Consider the following 22,473-nt stretch of genomic DNA (forward strand, 5'->3'; position numbering starts at 1 on the left):
TAGGTAGTCAGAGGTATTAATATCTTTCAATACCTTTTTCTTTCTTTCTTTTTAGTGCTCAGCCCTTTTCTCTCTGATAGAAATTGATTTGAAATCCTCACAGCAAGGTTTATAAATGACTAAAGGTAGTTCTCTTAAGGAGTTGAGAGCAGGATCTCTGGAAATGAATGGAAACTTCTGTAGCCAGAAGTATATAGAGAGTAATTATTGCTAGGAAATGGGTAGAGGGACTTAGAAAGACATCATTAATTTGAATGGAAATAGGAATAACAGGAAAAGTAAACCTTCATTTAAATTTAGAAACCAGTTCTATAGTTCACTAGGAGCCCATGAGAAGTAGTACTTTTAGGCTATTAAATATCAGGGTATTTCATTATTTGTTTGACACAAAACAATCTGTCTCTTCTGTGTCAGATATGAAATAATCTTCACATTCAAACGCTTTTTAGTGCACTTTGTCAAAGAAGAGAAGTGTTATCTCTTGGTTCATACAGTTTTATTTTTAATAGAGTTCACAGATGATACCTATCAGTTTGATGTGATGGAAAGTTGTGGCAAACAGTGTTGTGAAATAAAGATAGTGCAGCAGCACAGATCTTGAAACTGATTTCTTAGCTTGACATTCCTTCTTTCCAGATTTCCCGGCTGTGAATTGGGTTCTTCAGTTTGATTGTCCAGAGGATGCCAACACGTATATTCACAGAGCAGGTAGAACTGCCAGGTAGGTGTGTTGGCCCATATCTTTGCTTTTGTTGCTATTTAAATAAAAAAGTATGCTTTCCGAACTGCAGACAAACAAATGGAGGATTTCAGGTGAGTGCTGATTTGGTATTTTTGTGGTGTAGGTCGATAGCAACTGATCAGCTGTTGTAAGTCATGTGACTAAGACTTGATGGATTAGTGCTGAGAAAAATCCATGAAAATTTTTAGTTTTTTGTTCTAACTTTCTTCCCTTACTAACCTTTTCAGCAGCACTGCTCACCGAGCCCGTCTCACTGAATCCAACTGACTCCTCAGTGAGGTATAGGATTATTATTTAATCCCTATTTTCAGATGAGAAAACTGAGTCTTTGAGCAGTTAAACAACTTGTTTGAAGATCCAGAGAGCCAGGATTTGAACTGAGGCTGTTTGACTCCTCTAGTCTAGATCTGTTCTCTTACTTCCTGTGGTACAGGCTCCAATAAGAGGCAGCAGGGTGGTTTTGAGTCATAGATTTATAAATTTCTCTCTTTTCGTTTTTTTCTAGTGTGAGAATTAGAGGCATTGCTGGAGGCCACTCGCAAGTACTCCCTTTTCTGTGTCCCCACTGCCTCGCCCAATAAAAGCACCCTATATTTGCTAATGAGCTATGGGGAAACTATCTGGAAAAGAATAGAGCAGAGTCGTAATTATTTGGGAATAAAAGGCATGGAAAGGTATTTGAATGAAAAGGATAATATGCTTTGTCATTGCTTTTGAGGTTGCAGTGAAGTTGCGAGATATGTGTTGCTGATGGAAGTGTAAATGGTTAGCATCTTTCTGGATACCATTTGGTAATACTATCAGAAGCCTTAGTGTTCTTCCTTTTGCCTCAGTAATTCCACATCCAAAAATTGACTTTAAGAAAATAGAGAGATGGATAAAGTTTCAGTAAAGATGTTCATCTTACTGATACTCGTAATGGTTAAGAATTGGAAACAACCTAAATAGTCACAATAGGGTTATGATTAACTATGATTAGTCACAGATGGACTATTTCTTTGGATTTACATTTTTTTCTCATCAAAACTAGATAACCATAATATGGATGTCAATGAGACATTTATGCTTAATGATGGAAGAGACACCAACTGTTGGTCTCACTGGACTAACAGTTACTTCTGATTTTAAGTCACCAATTTTTGTTTGATTTCCAAGGGATGGCAGGATTTTTAGTCCCAAGACTTAAATCCTCATCCATGCAAAGACTGTCCTTCTCCAGCAGGCTTGTTCTACCACTTACCCTGCATCTCTTTCAGCAGATGGCCCCAGGTATGAAAGTGTCCTCTATCCCTGGCTTATCTAGGAAGTCCCTTTAGTGTTTAGTTTTTTTAAGTTTCTTTGTTTCCACAGTTCTCAGTTGGATTTAAATAATTTTTTTTTATTTTGGTGAATTTTGTTGTTTGTTTCAGCTGAAGTGAAAGTTTTTCATGTCCTTTTACAGCCTAAAAAGAAGTAGAGCTCTTCCTGCTTATTTGCTAATTTTCACAAAATGTTTGAATGTTTAAATATTTTTTTGTTGATTCAGTTTTACCCTGTGGGCTGTTAATTATGGGCTATAATCAAAATGTACTCACTTAAATTAAATGTATTTCTTTTGACCAGCATGAAGGGAGAGAATAGTATAATAGTGCAAGATGAAACTATTTTAAAATAGGATTTATGTACTAGGGGGTTCAAAAGTAAGTCTTTTTATTGCAATAAACTATATGATTTGAACAATCAGTAGAGTTAGAACTGGGTTCTGTGTATGATGATGTGCATTCAGACAAACTTGCCTTTAGAATGGTAACATTTTGATTTCAAATGTTAAGTAAATGAGACCTGGGTAGAAAGCAGCCTTGTTTTCTATTTTAAAAGTAGGTGCATGGTGCATCATGTCTTTTACGTGTTGTGTACATGTTCGGATTATCTTTCATAGTGAAATATTCAGAGAAGTCATTAGTTATGGTTGGTGGAATGAATGTTTCTCCACTGTTTAATTCTCTTTGGTAAATGTGTAGTATGTGTGAATTGCTACATGTACCCATGCACATATTTGCATTTTGTGGTCCTGTGGGTCTCTAGAGAGATAAGGTTGCATCTAGTCTCTCACTAACATATTGGATCAGGGACATACAGGCTTTTTAGATGTGCCATTGGTGTTGACATGGATAGGGCAAACTAATTCTTTTATAGAATACATTTAGCAGTATTTTAAAATTATTCTTCCTGTATGAAGATTATTGGACATCTCTGCATCAGGAAAAAGTCCATGAAGGGGAAATATTTCGGGGTTGACTGTCCCCAGAGAAGTTGTTAAAAATCTTATGTAGTTGAACATGCCATGGTGAACATTAAAATGATCTTAGTGACTGTGGAGATGAAGAGATAGAACAACATCAAAGTTGATTGTATTTGAAGAAAGAGAATACAAATTTTAAAAACTATTGTAGGGGTTGGCCCGGTGGTGTAGTGGTTAAGTTGGCGTGCTCCTCTTCAGCAGCCCGGGGTTAGTGCTTTTGGATTCTGAGCACAGTCCTACACACAGCTCATCAAGCTGTGGCAGCATCCCACATAAAAAAATAGAGGAAGATTGGCACAGATGTTAGCTCAGGGACAATCTTCAAGCAAAAAGAGAAAGATTGGCAACGGATGTTAGCTCAGGGCCAATTTTCCTCACCAAAAAAAAATAAACAAAACAAACTGTTGTAATGTAATTTCTAATGTGGTCATTAATTTTTAAAGTACAAGCTTGTTTGACCATAACCAATTAAAAATATTTTGAATTGACTATTTTAGTTGTATGATCAGTGGAAAGGTTTAGGGTATGTAATGCTTATTTTTTCTTTGGCTGTTTAATAAAAAATAACCAAAATGCAGTTTAAAAGTTGCCATTAATGGGCAACTTTTTTTTATCTTAGAGATAGAAAGTTTCGTGGGCCATGAGACTGGATAATTGAATTGAATAGAGGCTAAATTAAAATTTGAAACTAATTAAAGTCCTATGTGTATTCTGTAATTAAAACCAGGTTGCCAGATAGTGTTTGCTTTTGGATTTATAATGTATGAATATAGAGAAATGAATTCAGTGCTTTGTGGCAAAATGGCTAAGGTTTGGGGAATCTTTTTTGTTTTTTTTCTTTTCTGTGTTTTAGCTAAGTAAAAATAAAGGCCGATTCAGCTGCTTGTTGCCTTTAAGTACTTATTCTGTTCTAATTTATTCACCTGTCTAAAATTCTTTTGATCGCTAGCAATTGAGAAAAATTCCCCCCTGTTTTCCTTAACCATCCATACCCCTTTTGACAAAATAACCTCCTTTAGAGACAAATGAGGCAAAGGATATGAATATAGTTTTATAAAGTGGTGTCTTGTGATATATTCCATCACTTAAAAGTGATCATCTTTGGGGCTTGCTGTGTTTGGTTCTCACAAAACCAAGCTCTCCCATTTCTTATAAAAATGCCCCGTTGAAAATAAATATTTAGGAAGTACACATCAGATATTCGTAAGTTTTTAAATGCTTTTATTTGGGGAGGGCGTGTCTGTGAGTGGAAAATGGGAGTTTATATATAACTGTTTATATATAAACAGTTGGGAGTGTATATATAAAAGATGGGAGTGCATATGTAAGAGATGGGAATATATATATATATATATGAGGGGAATATATATACATATACATACACACATCGTTTTGTTTTCCAGAGTAGTGGTAAAATAATAATAATTTTAGCAATATTCCAGCTGAGCCTTATTTGCCTGGCTGCATTTCATGGATCTTAGCTTTTGAGTGATTTAGGTAGCAAAATGTGATTCCACTAGGGGACAGCAGAGGCCAGTTCTTTGCATTGCATACTCAGTGGCAGCGGTTGAGATCAACAGCAAATATAAAGATGGAAAGTAGTTAACATTTCTAATGTGATAACTTGTGAAGAGCTCATGGTTTGTGGAAAACACTGGCAGTTTATGGAATAGATAATGAGAATTTTTTTGTTTTGTTTTGGTGAGGAAGATTAGCCCTGAGCTAACATCTGTTGCCAATCCTCCTCCTTTTTGCTGAGGAAGATTGGCCCTGAGCTAGCACCTATGCCCATCTTCCTCTATTTTATGTGGGACACCTGCCACAGCATGGCCTGATAAGCTGTGTGCAGGACTGTGCCCAGGATCCAAACCCGTGAACCCCTGGCCGCCGAAGCTGAGTGTGTGAACTTAACCACTATGCCACTGGGCTGGCCCCAAGATAATGAGAATTTTTTTAAGTGTCTTTAGTTGGTTTGTAAATTGAAGTGAAAAGACAGTTTCCATGAGCGTTAATTTACTGTGTATATCTTTATATATAAGATAGAAGTAATTTTTGCTAGTGAAAATTATTGCTTTTTTCATCTTTAGCTCAGACTTAAGATCCTGTCTTCAGTCCAGTCCTCCTGGATAGAGGCTGGTGCCTCCTTACATGGCCTTCTGCCTTTGTCTGTTGGTATCTAGAATTTAAAACTTTAAGAAAAGGGCAAAGCCAATCCTGTATTTTGTATCAAGAAGCATTGAGCTGGGGTAGCATATGACCTGTGTAGCTATAGAGGTAGATAAGGGGACTGATATTTCTTTTTTTTTTTTTTTTTTTTAAAGATTTTGTTTATTCATTTTTTTCCCCCCAAAGCCCCAGCAGATAGTTGTATGTCATAGGTTCACACCCTTCTAGTTGCTGTACATGGGACTCGGCCTCACGCTGGAGGGAGAAGTGGTGCCTTGGGGCGTGCCCGGGATCCGAACCCGGGCCGCCAGCATCAGAGCGCACGCACTTAACCGCTAAGCCACGGAGCCGGCCCATGGACTGATATTTCTTGAGTCTAGTTCCCATGCACTTCCCCCTTGCTCTCCTGCTGTCTGTTATCAACACAACAGGCAGCGATCTTTCTAAAACACAAGTCGGATCATGCCACTCCTTTGATGGCTTCCCATTTCACTCAGAGTAAAAGCCAATGACCTATTGGGTTTATACTATTCAACCCTCCTCCAACCCTATTTCCTATTATTCTCTACTTGTTCCCTCTGCTCCACACTGGTCTAGCTATTACTCCTACATGCCAGGCGTATTTTTTTTGCCTTAGGGCCTTTATATTGTGTTTCCTGTGCTGGAATGCTCTTTCCTCAAGTGTCTGCATGGCTGTCTTTCTTACCTTCCCCAACCACTCCTCCTTACCTTGCTCTGTATTTTCTTTTTTCCATAGCACTTAACACCTTCAAATATGCTAGAGCATTTACTTATTGTATTTGTTTTCTCTTTCTCCTCACTAGAATGTAAGCTCTGTAAAGGCAAGGATGTTTCTCTACTTTATTGATGTACTCTGAGTACTTAGAACAGGGCCTGGCGCAGAGTAGACATTTGAGATAACACAATTAGTTTCTCAAATCAGACTCTTGACTCACAGATCTCACCTAACATATTATCTATTGCTGTATAATAAAATACCCCACAACTTAGTGGCTTAAAGCAGGAGCCATTATCTCACCATTTCTGTGGGTCAGGGATCCAGGTGTAGCTCAGCTGGGTCCTCTGGCTCTTGGTGTATTGTAAGGCTGCAGTCATGGTGTCACATGGTACTTTAAGGCTCAGCTGAGTGGGTAGCTTTCCAAGCTCACTCACCTGCTTGTTGCCAGGATTCATTTCCTTGCTGGCTGTTGGTAAGAGTTGCCTCTCCTTCTTTCCTACCTGGTCCTCCTCTTCACAGGGCTTCTTACAACATGGCAGCTGGCTTCATCAGAGAGAGAGAGCAAATGAGAGGAGAATGGGGAGTAAGATGGAAGCTGCAATGTCTTTTATACTTAGACTCAGAAGTCACACTCTATCTTATCTGTAGTATCCCAGTAGTTACACACATCAGCCCTATTCAGTGTGGACAGGACTCAAGGGTGTGAATACCAGGAGGCCCAGATTATTGGGAACCATTTTAGAAGCTGCCTACCACATCTAATATCAAGCTTTACTGAAAATTTAAAGGATAAAGGTAATTGCAGGGTATAGATGAAGCAGGAAGAGGTCTGGGATCTCCATAGGTCCATTCTTGCCACATCAGGGTGTGCTCTGGCCTAGAGTAACCTCAGAGTCTCTAAGCAATATGTGCAACTTATCACTTACACAGATGGGCTGTTGGTATACTCAGTTGCTAGGCTGACTGCAGAGACCTACTCCTTGAATCCACAGACTAAACAAACCTAGTACTTCTATTAATAGCATCTCAAAGACGAGGACTCTTTTTTTTTTTTTTAATAATTTTATTTATTTATTTTTTCCCCCAAAGCCCCAGTAGATAGTTGTATGTCATAGCTGCACATGCTTCTAGTTTCTGTATGTGGGACACGGCCTCAGCATGGCCGGAGAAGCAGTGCGTCGGTGCGCACCCGGGATCCGAACCCGGGCCGCCAGCAGCGGAGCGCGAGCACTTAACTGCTAAGCCATGGGGCTGGCCCGTGGACTCTTAATGCTATAGCAAATTTACCATATTTGTTCTCCAGGAGGTCTGTCACTAGTATGTTTACAAGGAGATTTGACTGTATTGTTTTTTTTGGCCAGGGAGGCTCTACCTTCTTCTCCTGTACACCCATGGGGAATGAATGGATTGTGACTTAGCCGTTTACTTCCTAACACTCAGTATCTGTTGAGTGAATAAATGAGTGAACTCATTTAGCCTTTATAACAGCCTTATGAAAGAGGTCTTCTTATTAGGGAACTCTTTCTCAGAGATTGTGAGGTAAAACGTGTCTAAGATCACTCAGGGAGTACCAGGGCTGGGATTTATACTTGAGTCTTTCTGACTCTACAACTCATGTTCTTGCCAGTGTGCCTAAAACCAGCTGGTTTCATTTAATGAAGTCTGGTAGCTGCTGCTCCCATGCAGGGCTTCCAGGATGTATGAAAGCCAGGTACTTGGAGAAGGAAGTTTGATAACTTTATTTAAATTTGCTGGTCATGAAGATAAACTAAAAATATACACATTTTTCCTTCTTTCTTTGGACTATGAGAGACAGATATCGCATAGTTTATTAAACACTGTCCTTAAAAGTCAAGAAACTTAGGTTTGAATTTTGCTATGTTATATGATGGCTGTGTACCCTTGGACCAGTTCTTAACCTCTGTAAACCTCAGTTTCATCTCCTGTAAAATGGAGTTAATCATATCTAACTCAGTTTCCTGAAGGTATAATTTTAGGTAGTATAAGTACCACTTTTATGTAGGTTTTCTTTGTGTTATTAATCTATTAAAACTTAGCTTAGTCTTTTTTTTTTTTTACGTTTTTCTGGAGACAGAGTTGATAGAGTTAAATGATTTCTGCCCTCAGCCTGTGAATGCCATAAATCCTTGTTCTTAATGAGTTTGCTAGAAGCTCTCCATCTTAGCCAGCTTGGTTTCTTTCCAGTATTTTATGGTGAACTTCATTTGTCAAACTGTTGAGCCTATCGTGCGCAGTATACCTGTTTGTATTTCCAAGATCTTAGGCTGCAGATGACTTTATTTTTCCCAGAATATTTCCCAGTCTGTCTTTTTCTTTTTTAAAGCTAGCGTAGAGTCTTTAGATATTCTGTGAGTCAGAGAGACTCTTTTCCCTAGAATAAGCCCTCCTTTGTACCACGTTGTGCAGGAGGAACAGAACAGTTGGACTCTGATTCCTGTGGTTGTCTGTCTGCATCTGCATGGCTGACTGCACTGTTCTCCCAGTGACAGGAACTCTTGGGGCTGGTTGCCACAGGTGAGGCTAAGGCATAGGAAGAATAGAAGGAGATACAGGGAGGGGAAAAGAGAGAGAAGGGCTGCGGAATAGCAGAGCGTGACCAACAACTGGCTCCATTTCTCCACCTCTTGATCATACTTGTATTGTGAACAATGACTAGTATGTTAGTAGTCACAGGTGAAGAATTTTAGGTCCTAAAGGGACCTAGATCACCTCATTCAAACTGTATAATTTATAAATAAGAAAATGCAATATATAGTGATAAAGTGACTCATTATCCAAGGTTATAAAGCTATGAATAGTACAACTGGGACTTAATCAGTTCTTTTGACTCCAAATCTAGTGTTTTATCTACTAATACAACTTCTAGTGGTTTGTTTGGATTCCTTCCCTCACCAAATATTTAGTGACCACCTTTTAGGTACAAATGATGTATGTTAAGTACGAAAGGCAAATCATGCATGTCCTCAAATTTAATGGTCAAGATAAGGAAATACTCTAATATTGGTAGTACTAGGATGTGTGTTAAATGAAGTAAGTGTTGGTACAAAAGATGTAGATTTTAAAAGCATATCAAGTTTTTTTTAACACTTATGTTTTATTACAAAAGTAATGCTTATTCACTATACGGGTTCTAGGCAATGGCAAAACAGTTAAACCACCCAAATCCCATCACCTAGAAAACATTTTTTCATGTATGTTTGTATGTGTATTTTAAATTACAAAAATAGAATTATTCTAAATATATTCTTTGATAACCTGATTGGTAACCTGGACAACCAGGCTGGGAGAGCTGAAGGTGGCTAGGCATTTTGAACACTGCCAGGTCATGCTACAGCTATAATTGGAGGTATGAATGAGCAAAGTTTAGGGGACATTTAGAGACTCAACTAGAATGGAGTTTGTGTTGGAATCTGAATCGTAGTAGTTGTGGATTAATGGTTCTTGGGTAGAAGGCAAACTATTGCCAGAATGGCAAGGCTTTTTTTTCCTTCCTGTGGCCATTGTTTGTTTTAAAGTTATTTCAATGGAAAAATTACCATTGGGATCCAAAAGCCAACGGTCTGGCTCTCCTATTTTAGCTAGAAATAGTGGTGAGCTGTAGGATGTAGAGACAAACTTCCTGATACCAGATAATGATGATCAATTTATTGAGGATCATTCTTTCTGGAGGGAATTCTGGTAGAGTTGAAAAAAGCAATGAATTGTAAGTTGAAAGTCTCTGATATGTAATGATCAGCTGATATTTTTTCCCCCCAACTTCTTGGGCTTTCAGGAACTTTTTTATTTGCTTCCTCTATTGGTTGCTTGCTTTTAAGTTTGACAACTTAATGTAAAATAGAGCTCTTCATAAGTTCTAAATAGCTATATAAATGTAGCATGGTATTAATACTGAGGGTAAAAACGAGGTTTTTGTTTTTCAGATGCAGGGTTTCTATATAGTGCATAGAATGTCTCTTAAAATAATATGTTGAAATATATGGAGTTTTCAAATGTAGATCGTATGAGGAACGTTTATTTCTCTTTATACATATACTTAGCCTCGGGTCTTGGATGCTGCTTTTAAAATCTAAAAGCTAGCTCATGGGTAAATAGACAGTTCTTGTAAGCATTAAAAAAAAAGTGAAATGTGCTTATGCGTTTTTTTAAAAAGTGCTTTTAGTTTTGAAATAAAAACTTACTGGAAATTTTTGGATATTGCTGTGTGGAAGATAATTTGCTTTACGTTGTTTCTGGGAAAAGACGTGTATGATGTAAAATAGGTAAAATGGCCAGTGATGCTCTTTTTAATAGATGTTTATCTTGTGAGATTAGACTTTGGACATTTTTTTCATTTTCCTTTGGGAATCTTCTAAATTTCAATGTTGCAGCCTGACTTAACCTTATGTAGCCTTTTATGTATACATTCTGTTAGCTGTAGTTTTAAAAGGTTTGCATATGGCCCCTTTGTGACTTAAGTCATGACTCATTCTTCCAGATTCTTCCTGGGTGCATGAATGGGTAGATGACATTGATATGGATGATATTATTCCTGCTTATGAGTCAGTCTGAAGACTAGAGATCTTCAGTGGATGCCTGTTTGATATCCTAGAGATTTCTCTTTACCCCTTTGCCACAGTTCTGGGCTGAATGGAGTTGGGGGCCTATGTGTTTCATCTCTCCCTTTCTGAATTTGGATATAGAAGGTTAAAATGGTTGGTTATCCTTCAACCCGCTGATCTCCCTCCTTCCTAGTTGTTCCTTTTTGGGCCACACAAAATCAGCCTTTTAACTTCTGAAGGTAACTGACTTCACCTCAAGAGTCTGGCTGCCTTGAGGGCATTTTGGTAAGTGCATTGCATAGAGGTCAGTGTTAATTGATCTCGGTCCTCTTTGACCCTTCACCTGTCCTTGGTGAGATCTTGGAGCTTCAGAAGTTGTGATGTCTCTTAGATATCTTGTCTGCTCAGGGTATCGCCTCACTACTTCATATACTAATAATTTCTGCCCTCAGAGATGGTTTAGTCCAACACTGCTTAGGGAGAATGCTTTAAATTCGTATTTCTTTATAGTAAATGAAGATGAAAGATTTGTCGTACTAGTCTGTATTAAAATACAATGAGGAAGGTATTTGGTACTAGTTTTTCAGTTATGAAAGATACTTAGTAAAAGGAATAAGTGTATGCTCAGCTGTACACTTTTCTCCTTGTTTAATACATGTGCGTTTAGAAAACCTAGAAAAAGCAAACAAGCATGAAGAAGACAAAACTATCCAGTGGACTCTCTCAAGTGCTGTCTTTTCCCCCAGGAAAACTTGACTCTCCCCTAACGTTTGTCTAATTCCTAATTTTTCTTTAGTTCTCAGCTCATAGATATCACTTCCTCCGGGCAGTTTTCTTGACTCGTAGACTACATTCATTAGAGCTCTCCTTTATGTGTTCTCATGGCTTCCTGTATGTCTGCTATAACACTCATACTACTGTATTGTTGTTACTGGTTTTAATATCTGTCCCTAATAGTCTGTAAGCTCTACGACAGCCAGAACTATGTCTCTTATCACTCTATTTCAGTGCCTGACATATAGTGGCCCCTTAACATTTTTTAAATTTGTAAACTTAAAGAGAAGTTTTAACACTTTTGATGTTTTATTTCATCCTGTTCTATGTGTCAGTGTACACAAAGATATACACACACACGCATATATGTACACTTCTGTAAAGGTATTACACTGGAGTTTCACCTTGTGTATAGGAGTGGAGTTTTGAAATCAACATGTGGAGTAGAAATTGCCCTTTAGTCTTTAGAGTACAGTACAATAAGTCAATAAAGTCAGTTTTTCCCTCCAGCATTCAATGATAGAATTCTACTTATGTGCAGTGGTATTCAGTCTCTATACAGAGGCATCCAAGGTCCTCCCAAAGCCGACTCTAATGTACCTTTCTAGCAATCTCGCCTGCTGTCTGCTTCTGTACCCCGGTTGCGGTTGAGTTTCTCCTGTCTTTAGTTTGCTCCCTGAGTTTGCCTTGCATTTTCTGGTTTCCACTCCTTTGTTCATGCCATTCTTCCCCTTTGGAATATCTTAGCTTTTTCCTTTCTGTCCATTTTCAAGGCCCTTCTCAAATTCCATCTGCTGTGATGTGTTTCTGTTTTTTTCTGGCTAACCCTGAGTGGTCTCTTCACTTGTGAGTTCATGGCATTTATTGCCTGTGGTTGGCCTTTGACACTAATTTACCATTTTGGGGATGTTCTCTTGAATCTCTTGCTTTTGTGTGTGTTTATCTTTTCTAGTCAACTAGATTGTTAGATCACTGAAGACAGGGATATTCATCTACTATTTCTTTGTGTTCCTCACAGTTTATGCCTGGCACAAAGTTTCTCAGTAAATAGTTTATTTGGTTAACTAAAAATTTGCCCCACATATTTTATAACATGAACTCGGAAGAGAGTGTTTTGAGATTACTTTTTCTTTTGTGTCTTTAAAAAATTTCCCACAAATACCCAATTCCATTCTGTTTTACTGCTTGCATGTAATAACTGACACTAAGGTATCAGGGAAATCTGTATGCAAGTAGCATAGGAAGCTTAAGTAACAATGGGTGCCTTGTAGCCCGCTTAAGTAAAACTTTCTGATGGTGCAGCATGAAATAAGATTTTGCTAGGTGAGGGAAGAGAAGTATGTGAATTTGAGGCAAGTTTTTCACGTAAGCAGAGATTTATTTCATAATTTATATTTCATATCATAGAACTGATGCCTCTAAGCATCATGCCTCTGTTATTCTCAAGGTACAAGTAAAATCCTCAGGAAGATGATTTGATTTCCTTAATGTATTGGTTGCCACGTTTATTAAATGACTCATTTTTTACAGCATTCTAGTGGCTTGAATGAGAAATTCTCCTTGCTATAGGTAGAGAGCTATTTAAGAATTTTTTTTAATTGATTAGTTTCTTACGATCTAGCCCTTCTATTGTGGTAAAGACTCAAAGTCACTAGGAATTATAGCTAGAGATGAAAATTTGAAAAAAGTGTTCAATTTTCTGTGGTCACAGAAGTTAAAAAAAAAAGATATTCCTAATATTTACTAATTAGATGAACTTGCTTCCATGTTCATCAAACTGTTAAAATGTAAAATGCAGATTGCACTGATGTGGAAGAGATTTTGCTTATTTTTTGTCTAGGTATAAGGAGGATGGTGAAGCTTTATTAATTTTGCTTCCCTCAGAAGAAAAAGCGATGGTGCAGCAGCTTCTCCAGAAGAAAGTGCCTGTGAAGGAGATCAAGTAAGAACTACTTGGTGTCTTGATGTTGTTAGGAAAATGAAGGCATGAAATTATTATGCTTGATTATGTATAACTAATTCCCTCTTCCCTCTAATCTATTCTACTGTCTGGTTTGTGAGTTTTTTAAATTTGTTTTTAACTTTTTCAGAAGACTGTTAGTGGAGAAAATAAGACGAAAAAGAGAACTTCTTAGCTTCAGGAAGCATTGATGATTGAAAGGATTAAACTTCTTGGATGAAATTATTTTTAGAGTTGTTTGTCCATTTCAGAGGATTGTGCTGTCCTGTCATTGAAGATATTTAGATTGGATCTCATCTTTTTGAGAGTCGCTTTTGAGTCGCACTTTTACAGGGGCCCTTGAAACGCTCCAGCTTTATTTGGAGGAAAATAATTTGGAGGGTGGTTAGATGGAGGGGAGGAGTGGGTAAGGGTTTAGATGAAACAAGATTGGCTATGAGTTGATAATTGTTGAGGCTGAGTAAAATTTTTCTGCTTTTTTATATTTTGAAATTCTCTATAATTAGAAAAAAAAAGTAAAAACCACTTCATCTACCACCACCTACCACCACTCCAGCTTTGCAGAAACAAAGTGGTTCAGTCTAAAATCGGGGAAACAAGTGGAGTTTCTTTTGGGAAACCTAGACCCTTGTAAGAATTTCATTCTTTCCTGTAGCCTACCTGGGCAGAGCTAAGTAACAGTTCTGTTATATTATGCCTAACTTCTAGATAAGGAAGATAATATTTATATCCCTTGGCTACTTGTTTATTATTTGAAATTGGTTTTGTGATATTTGACTGAAAATGGAAATATAAAAATGACATTAGATTTCATTCATTCCATTTCATTGATGATCCATCTCCCATGAGAGGCTGCATTTCTAACTTTATAGACTTAAGAAGTAACCAATGCTAAGTGTGGTGTTAACCTTAGTATCTTTCACTCAGAGTGGGATGTTTAAAGATGTCTGATCTTTCATTTCTTTTTCTTGCATTATTCATAAGACTCAAGAGAGTCAAATTTGTGTCTAGTGTAATTTCAGTCTGATCTGGCTCATAGAGAAATAATGTTACAGATTTTAAAAGACTGAGGAAAATAGGAAATGCTGTGTATTGTTTTCAGTTTCTAAAATTGAGATGTCTTAGTCTAACCTTTATCTTTTTGTTACAAAGAATCAATCCAGAAAAACTTATAGATGTCCAAAAAAAATTGGAATCATTTTTAGCTCAAGATCAAGATTTAAAAGAAAGAGCTCAAAGGGTAAGTCAGTCATTTTTGAATTGGATACCTTCATTGGAATGGAGCATATAATAAGGGTAAATTTCATCATTTTCTGCTACTTCTAGGTTGCATGGTTATGCTTCAGATATTCAAGTAGTACAATTTTCAGTTAAGTTTAGCTTATTCTTTGTTTTAAATTATACATTTCTTATAGTAACCCTGGGAAAATGTCTATTACTTGTCCATAATCTTGACAGACATATAGAAAATCCTCTTAAAGATGATTAAGTGCACAATGGTCTGATTTCTAGTATACTTGAAAAAGTTATCAACTTCTGATTTCTTCAGTAAATTTACTGTAACTCCTAATTGTAGTTTCTTGATTATAAGATTAGTATCTTCTTGTATTAGGTTAAATTTCTAGAAAGCAAAGCACTCTTGTTAAATTGTCTTTAGAGATGTAATTTTAATCTATAAATATGCCTTAATGTTCCCAAATTACTTTTCTGGACTTAGAAATCATCTTGATTTGCAAATGTGTAAACAAGTGTCACTTTTTTTTTTTTTTGGTGAGTAAGATTGGCCCTGAGCTAACATCTTTTGCCAATCTTCCTCTTTTTGCTTCAGGAAGAGTAGCCCTGAGCAAATGTCTGTGCTAGTCTTCCTTTATTTTGTATGTGGGACACTGCCACAGCATGGCATGATGAGCAGTGTGTAGGTCCATGCCTGGGATCCAAACCCACCAACCCCGGGCTGCTGAAGCAGAGCATGGGAACTTAACCACTATGCCACCAGGCCGGCCCAAGTGTCACTTTTAGTTAAACTTATTTTTTAGTTCTTAGAGTGCCCAGCAGTAGATGCTTTAGAAAAGGAAGATATGAAATTATTTTGCATTGTGCTTACAGCTATCCAATCTTTGAATTGACAAATATTCGAGTGCCTGTTATAAAGCTCTTCGTTTTCACCATTCTTTTATTTATATGGTAGTTACAAGATCTGCATACAATGTCTACATCTGCATTTCCCATAACGTATCAACAATGAGTAAGAGAGTAGGGATTCAGAGAGTGGATTCTATTTCAGCAGGTAGATGAAGTGGGAGGCAGAAAATAAAGAAGAGATATGGAAAGTGCATCTTAAGTAGAGAGAGGAGCCCGAGCAGAAAAACAGTCAACAGTCAGGCTTTTATGTTATGGTTTTGAAACTGGATATTCTCAGCAAAGAAGCTTTTTTTAAAGAGCACATCTTACATTTTTTTAAATTAACTTATATTTTATCAAATTATCTCTGTACTTAAAATAACAACATTAATGATGAAAGCTAAAATTTAAATGCTTACTATGTGCTGGGCACTTAGCTATGACATGACTCTGTTACTTGACAGTTTGATATGCGTTGTGTTATTTAATCTTCCCAACAACTCATAAGGTAGGTGATTCAGTTTTATAGATGAGTAAATGGTAGCTTGAGAAAATTAAAAATTGTCCAGGATCACATAGCTATTAAGTGGCAGACCTGAGAGTCAAATCCAGGTCTGACTTTCTTCAGAACTTCCATGACACATCAGGAAAAATTAATTCCAAAATATAAGAAAACCAAATAATGAACTATGCAAAGTTGGATTTCCACAATCTCACTTCACCTGAAATCTAATGAAAAGGGCCTTTAAACAAATTGGTTTTTTTTTCCTTAAAATTTTTGGGCATGTATTTGGGCATGCAGTTATTCTATGCGTGTTTTGTCTAGCAGACGTAGTTTAAGCTAGGAGTTAAATCTTTCTTTTAGAGGCTTTGGAAATAGTATGCACATTTTAAACTAACATACGAGAATTCCATTATGTTGTGACTTACTGCATACCTAGGAGGTCATTCAATTATGAATTGGGAAATATGAAATATTGGAAGAATGTTGTTGCACTGGTTTGTGCGTACAACAAATGAGCCTTCCAGAGCAAAGACTGTAGAATAGCACACTGAAATAAATGATGTGATTTATTGGGTGTCACGCATGGTTTAGCAGAATGTCTAACTGTGTTGCCAGCAGCAACAAGCTATCTAGTTTCATAGAAGTGATTTTCTAGCTTTTGATTATAATCTGGATAGAACAAAAATGATAAGCATCGGTGGTGATTTCTTGTGGACAATTGTAGAGGAAAAAATTATCCTTGAACTGGAACCAGTTGTTGTTTTTATGTCTATGGATGACAGAGAGAATGATTTGAAGATTAGTGTAAATGGTTTGAAGGAAGGATTAGTGTAAAGTTAGAGAAAATATGAAGTTCAGAAAATACAGAAATGGGAATTAAATATACTTTATAAAAATTTTAAAATAAAAAAATAAAAATGCTTGCTTAGATGTGTTTCATCATCTTTGTTTCCTGCTTATTTTACACGCTGACAAAGGGTCAGGGCCATGTTTACTTTCTGTATAGCTCTTGGCATAAGGATAGGTTTTTTTGTTTTTTAACACAAACAGAAGAAAAATATCACAAGTTGATGACAAATTACTTGAAATTGTAATGACGATGAATTACTTGAAATTATAATAAGAAAACGCTTTGGGAATACTTTTTCCTGTCATGATTTTATTAAGCTTAATTTAAAAACAATAAAACTTTATATGGTCGAAAAACTTTTTGACTACTACAATAATAATTATTACTAAAAACTAGTATTTATTGTATTCCGGAAGATATACCCATGTATTCTACGTGCATTTTCTCATTTAATTCTCATAACACTCTCAGTAGAAGGTGCCATTATCTCTGTTTGATAGATGAGGAAACTGACAGAGAAGCAAGAAACTTGCTCAGGTAGTAAGATGTGGAGCTGAGATTATCATCTATTTTATTCCAAAGCCTGTGTTTTTTCCCATGTGCCATATTGCATCTGAATGATATTAAGTTCTAGAGTAGCTTTTTGAGAAGGTGATATTCTATGTTGAGTTGGCTCAATGAAATGAAATTTAAAGTCTTTTCTAATATTATAGTTCTAAAAAGTTAGGTTTTTTGTTTTTGCAGAATGGAGATATGCTTAACTATTTTTGAGATTTTTCACTACTGTTGAATTTATTCCTTTGGTTAATTTCCTTTTATCTTGGTTTAAATTCATTTTCCATTTCTAACTATTATATGTTATACATTTAAACCTCCTATTTTCACAGTGTTTTGTCTCCTACATACGTTCAGTATATCTGATGAAGGATAAAGAAATATTTGATGTGAGCAAGTTACCTATACCTGAATATGCCCTGTAAGTATTCATATTATACTTTTAATTGTGAATCTTCAAAGTGAGAGGGAATTTGTTTGAAATGTGGTTTTCTGAGAGTCCTAGTTTAAACCAATTTACCTTACCTTAAGAGAATCTGTTCAAGATCTTCAGAGAAAATGATGCTATAAACTGTAGAAAACTAGTTTAGTGTTCCGTACTTGTCAGGAAGAAGTTTTCTACTTGTAAGTATAAATTCCTTAAAGTTACACTGGCAGTTTCCTATAGTTTGGTCTTAAAGGAAATGAAGAGCAGTTGATAAGCATTCTTTAATATCTTTAAATGTTTGTAGTCCTCCTGTTCTCTGAAACACTGGCCTGGATTACCACAGACAGTTCTTTTTTGTGCTTTGGATACAAGTCTCTTTGTCATTCTTCCCTTGTTTTAGATTGCTTTCCCGTACTGCTGATTGCCTGAATATTCTTTGTGTCTTGGTGTTTCTTACAGGTACTCACAGTTCCCATGGCAAAATGTCCCTGTTTAGTAATTGAGATTACTCTTATATGCAAATAGAACTCTTGGTCTTGTTTTGGCTTAGTATTTGGAGGATTTTTTTTTCTAATCTTTTCAACTGTAAAGGAGGGATGTCCATTTTCCAGTGGGGTCCTGCGTGTGGGGAGAGCATTGACAAAATCCTATAGAAGCACCCCTGAGGTTAATCATACTTTCAATGTCAGCATGAAATTTCCCAGTCTGTGATGAAATATGTACTTTCAACGCAAGGTCTGCATATTTGGCCTGTTCTCCAGGAATCTGAGTGCCTTCACCTTTAAGTTGAGTCTAATAAGAACTTGTATCTAGAGGAGCTGCTGTTTTCTATTCTTCACGTTAGATTATAAATTTAGTAGAATAGGTAATTTGTCAGTTGTAACATTTTAGAACCATTTAAATTGTTAGATAACAGAGTAAGGCCGCTGACTTTCTTTTTAGGTAATGGATAGAAGACCACATGCCATGGATAACATGTTTTTGTTCACTTATCTGTTTATGTACCAGTTACTAATTTTACTATTTCTCAATACAATTCATAGTTCAGGTTATTAGCTAATTTTCGTGCTCTGTGAAGAAGTTCTATCCTGGTTTTCTGATGGAGTTCGCTGAGATATTAGCAAACAGGAGAGGCACGGATCTTGAACGCTACAGGGCCATATTTAGTGGACATTTTGTTGCTGTAGATGACAGTAAATCTTGTCTGTTTACAGTGGAAGACCTTTGCTTTTTATTGGTGATGCTTATTTAGGAAGGCAGAAAATTAACTTCTGAGCTTAAATTGTTGGTATGGTTTAATTTGGTGCTTTTAGTTAATTTGTACATATTTAGGTGTATAATTTTCCTTGATCTGTAATTTCCTTTAGAAGCTTTTGATACTTAAAGCAGTGCTATGTATGTAGGCTATAATAAAGGTTTTTTAAATTATTTTACTAAAGAAACATGTTTTGAATACCTAATATGTACAGTTCATTGTGGTAAATGGTGAAATTATAGATGTACAGTATGTACTCCTACCTTAAAGGAGCTCCAGGTTTATTCTGAGAAAGACAGGTAAATGTAATTGTAATACGTTGAAAGAAATGCTCTCTGATAGATATGAGTTTGTGGTCCTAACCTGATCCCCCATTACAGTAATAATGATGAGTGCTCAGTAGTGGCTGCCTATGTGCCGAGACACTATTTTAAGTGCATTGCATCTATGAACTGATTTTATTCTTACAACAACCCTATGATGTAGGTACTCTTATCATGCCATTTTGCAAATGAGAGAACTGAGGTAGAGAGAGATTAAATAATGTCCTTCGATCACACAGCTAGTAGGTGACAGAGCCAGGATTCGAACCTCAACAGTCGTATTTCTGGATCTGCCTTTTACCACTGTAACTCTCAGTTTCTATGAATCATGTCTTATAGGAAAAAGGCGGTAGACTATGTTGTAATGTTAACTGTCCATTATAGCAGGCCTTGCTTTAAGAGTTTATTTTCAGTCCATCAGTGGGAACCTAGAAGCTGGGAAAGACCTGTTCATAAAATGAATCTTGATCTTAGGAGGAGAAAATCTTTTCTTTTTTTTGGTCTCTAGTTTAAAAATCCTTTTTAATAGAAGTGATTATGTCATGTGTCTCAGAAGGGAGGACAATGATACTTGAGTTTATTCTTTGCAGAGAACTGTGTTTTGTCCTTTCATGGCCATGTCTTTTCCAGCTTTGGTGTTTACATTTTACAGAGTATTTTCATATAGTTAGTACATCAGATCTTTACGACAACTGTGAGGTAGGCCTGGTGTAGGTATTGTTATCCCCTGTTTGAAGAAGCTGAGGCAAGAGAGTTAAACTGGAAATAGACAGATTGAGTACTTGAACTGTTCCTTGTTTCTGGTCTCATGTTCTTTATTTTATACTATGTTAACCTCTTAATGCAAAACAAGGTATCTCCAATTTTTTTTTGACAGGTATTCAGTATTTTTTGGCTTGCCTTTTGGTTCATTTAACCAGTCAAGATTGAATTGTATCTCAGAGAAATGTTTTCTTAAAAAAAAAAAATAACAAAACTCTAAAAATAGATCTTAACTCTTGAGAAACTGTTTGATAATACCCATAAACACACCATCAGTATATTGAGATAACTATTGTCATTTGCCCATATTTAAGGTCTCTTGGTCTTGCTGTGGCACCACGGGTAAGATTTCTTCAGAAAATGCAGAAACAACCCACCAAAGAATTGGTAGTGATCGAAGATAATGAAGTAATTGGGCCAAGGGCTCCCTCCCTCACCAATGATGAAGTGGAAGAATTTAGAGCCTACTTCAATGAGAAAATGTCCATCCTTCAGAAAGGTGGGAACAGATCAGAAAGGACAGAGTACAGACTGGCTAATGGTATTAGTGCTGAAGAGGAAGACAAGGAAGATGAAGAAGAAATGGAAGAGAAACTGGGAAAAGCAAAAGGGTCTCAAACTCAGTCTGTCCCTAGCACTGAGTCACAGAAGAACAAGGAACTTCCTATGCAGTTCTTGGACAGAGATGATGAGGAGGAAGATGGACTTGATGCTGATTTCTTTAAGGTGAAGCGGCACAATGTGTTTGGGTTGGACCTTAAAGAGAATAAAATGTTACAGGTAAGTTTACTCCCAGTGGAGGGTTCTTCTGTTATTTCCCACTGCCTCGTACTGTGTGCTGCTTGTTGCCTTTGGGGAACTATGGGAAAGTAAGAACTAGGAGAAATTTATAGAATGATTTTCTTTGCAGTGAACTCTTTCTCCTTCTCCATAATTAAAGATGGAATAGGTGCCAAAGAATTCTCATTTTTCATAACTTGGAGAACTCTAGGAGGTTGACAACTTTAACCTTATTTACTGGTTTTCTGATGCATGTTTTAAAAGTAGCCAGGTTGGATCATCTAACCTGTCACGATTGAATTGTATCTCAGAGGAATGTTTTCTTAAAAAAAAAAAAAAAAAAAACCTCTAAAAACAGATCCTAACTTTTGAGAAACTGTTTCATAATACCCATAAACACACCATCAGTGTATTGAGATAACTATTTTCATTTGCCCGTATTTAAGGTCTCTTGGTCTTGCTGTGGCAAAGGATTATAACATTAAGGAATGTGATGGGGTTCTATGGTTTATGGTGTGAGGATCCCTCATTGTGATTCTTAACAAACTACTTTCTGATTTAAATCATTGCAAATGTTCCTTACAACAATCTAATCTCTCCAAACACGAATTTTACTTTTAATAAGGTATTTGCTTTTGGCCACCAATCCAGTATCTTAAATAGAAAGCCAGTACTTTGTTTTTAAAGGTCACTTACGAAGGTTTGTTAAAAGTTTCATGTAGATCCTTTGTTTCTCTGTAGGTACCTGGTAGGAGGAACAAAAGAGGTAATCCAGATCAAGCACCTGTTTTCTGGGGTTTTAGTAGATGCAAAGTAAATGTTTCTCCTTTCTTTCCCTATTTTCCCTTATTTTCCTCTTTCCTTATATGCCTTTATTCTTGATCATTTCTTTAAAGAGAATCAAATGAAAAATGAAGCCAAACTCTTATTCTTTACACAATGTTTAATAAGATTCTAAGACTCACAGTAGGAAATATTAAATTTTGAACCGTGAAACCTGGATAGGTGTTTCTTTAAGTAACTAAATATAAATTTTGGAAAGGTGGCAGACATACTTATTGAGTACTTAATATATATTAGGCATTTTCTAAACATTATCTCATTTGGTCCTTGAATAACGCTATGAGGTAGGTACTATCATTGTATAGGTAAGGGGAAAAAAACTGAGACAGACAATAAAATAGTGAGGTGCACAACTTGTTACTGACAGTGTTGCAATTTGAACCTAGGTATTTTGACTTTAATATCCATGTTCTTGACCAATAATCTGGTTTTTGAAATCTGATTTATCACTTTCTTTTGTAATCGATATTCAATTTCGTGTCGTATCTGATAAATCTGTGGTTAACCCAACGTCACAAAGGTTTTCTCATGTTTTCTTCTAGAGGTTTTATAGTTTTAGCACTCAAATTTAGGCTAGGATTCATTTCAACTTAATTTTTATGTATGGTATGAGGTAAGGGTTGACGTTCTTTTTTTTTCGTTATGTATGTCCAATTGAATCAGTACCATTTGTTAAATACTGTGCTTTTTCCCTTCAGTTACCTTCACCCTTTTTTGCACGTTAATTGACCATGTATGTGTAGGTCTCTTTGTTGACTCAGTTTCCTCTCTAAAGCTATCCTTGCACCAATAACACCTGTCTTGATTAGTGTAACTGTATAGTAAATCTCA

The 22,473-nt window shown here is 36.5% G+C and overlaps 1 protein-coding gene across 3 annotated transcripts in view; it reads left to right on the forward strand.

Annotated features, from left to right (window-relative positions):
- Positions 1 to 22,473, forward strand: part of DDX10 (DEAD-box helicase 10) — a 280,191-nt gene that overhangs the window by 25,819 nt on the left and 231,899 nt on the right. For 2 of the 3 annotated variants that reach the window (XM_004427362.3, XM_087433665.1), the window contains exons 9-13: positions 637 to 721; positions 13,102 to 13,203; positions 14,374 to 14,461; positions 17,585 to 17,673; positions 20,334 to 20,799. In XM_004427362.3, the coding sequence (XP_004427419.1) occupies positions 637 to 721; positions 13,102 to 13,203; positions 14,374 to 14,461; positions 17,585 to 17,673; positions 20,334 to 20,799 (830 nt within the window). Of the gene's footprint in view, positions 1 to 636; positions 722 to 13,101; positions 13,204 to 14,373; positions 14,462 to 17,584; positions 17,674 to 20,333; positions 20,800 to 21,540; positions 21,725 to 22,473 lie in introns of those variants that run through there. The other variant, XM_087433666.1, reaches the window with a different exon arrangement.

This window comes from Ceratotherium simum, chromosome 7, assembly GCF_057802395.1.
Source record: "Ceratotherium simum simum isolate JZ-2026a chromosome 7, ASM5780239v1, whole genome shotgun sequence".
NCBI lineage: Eukaryota > Metazoa > Chordata > Mammalia > Perissodactyla > Rhinocerotidae > Ceratotherium > Ceratotherium simum.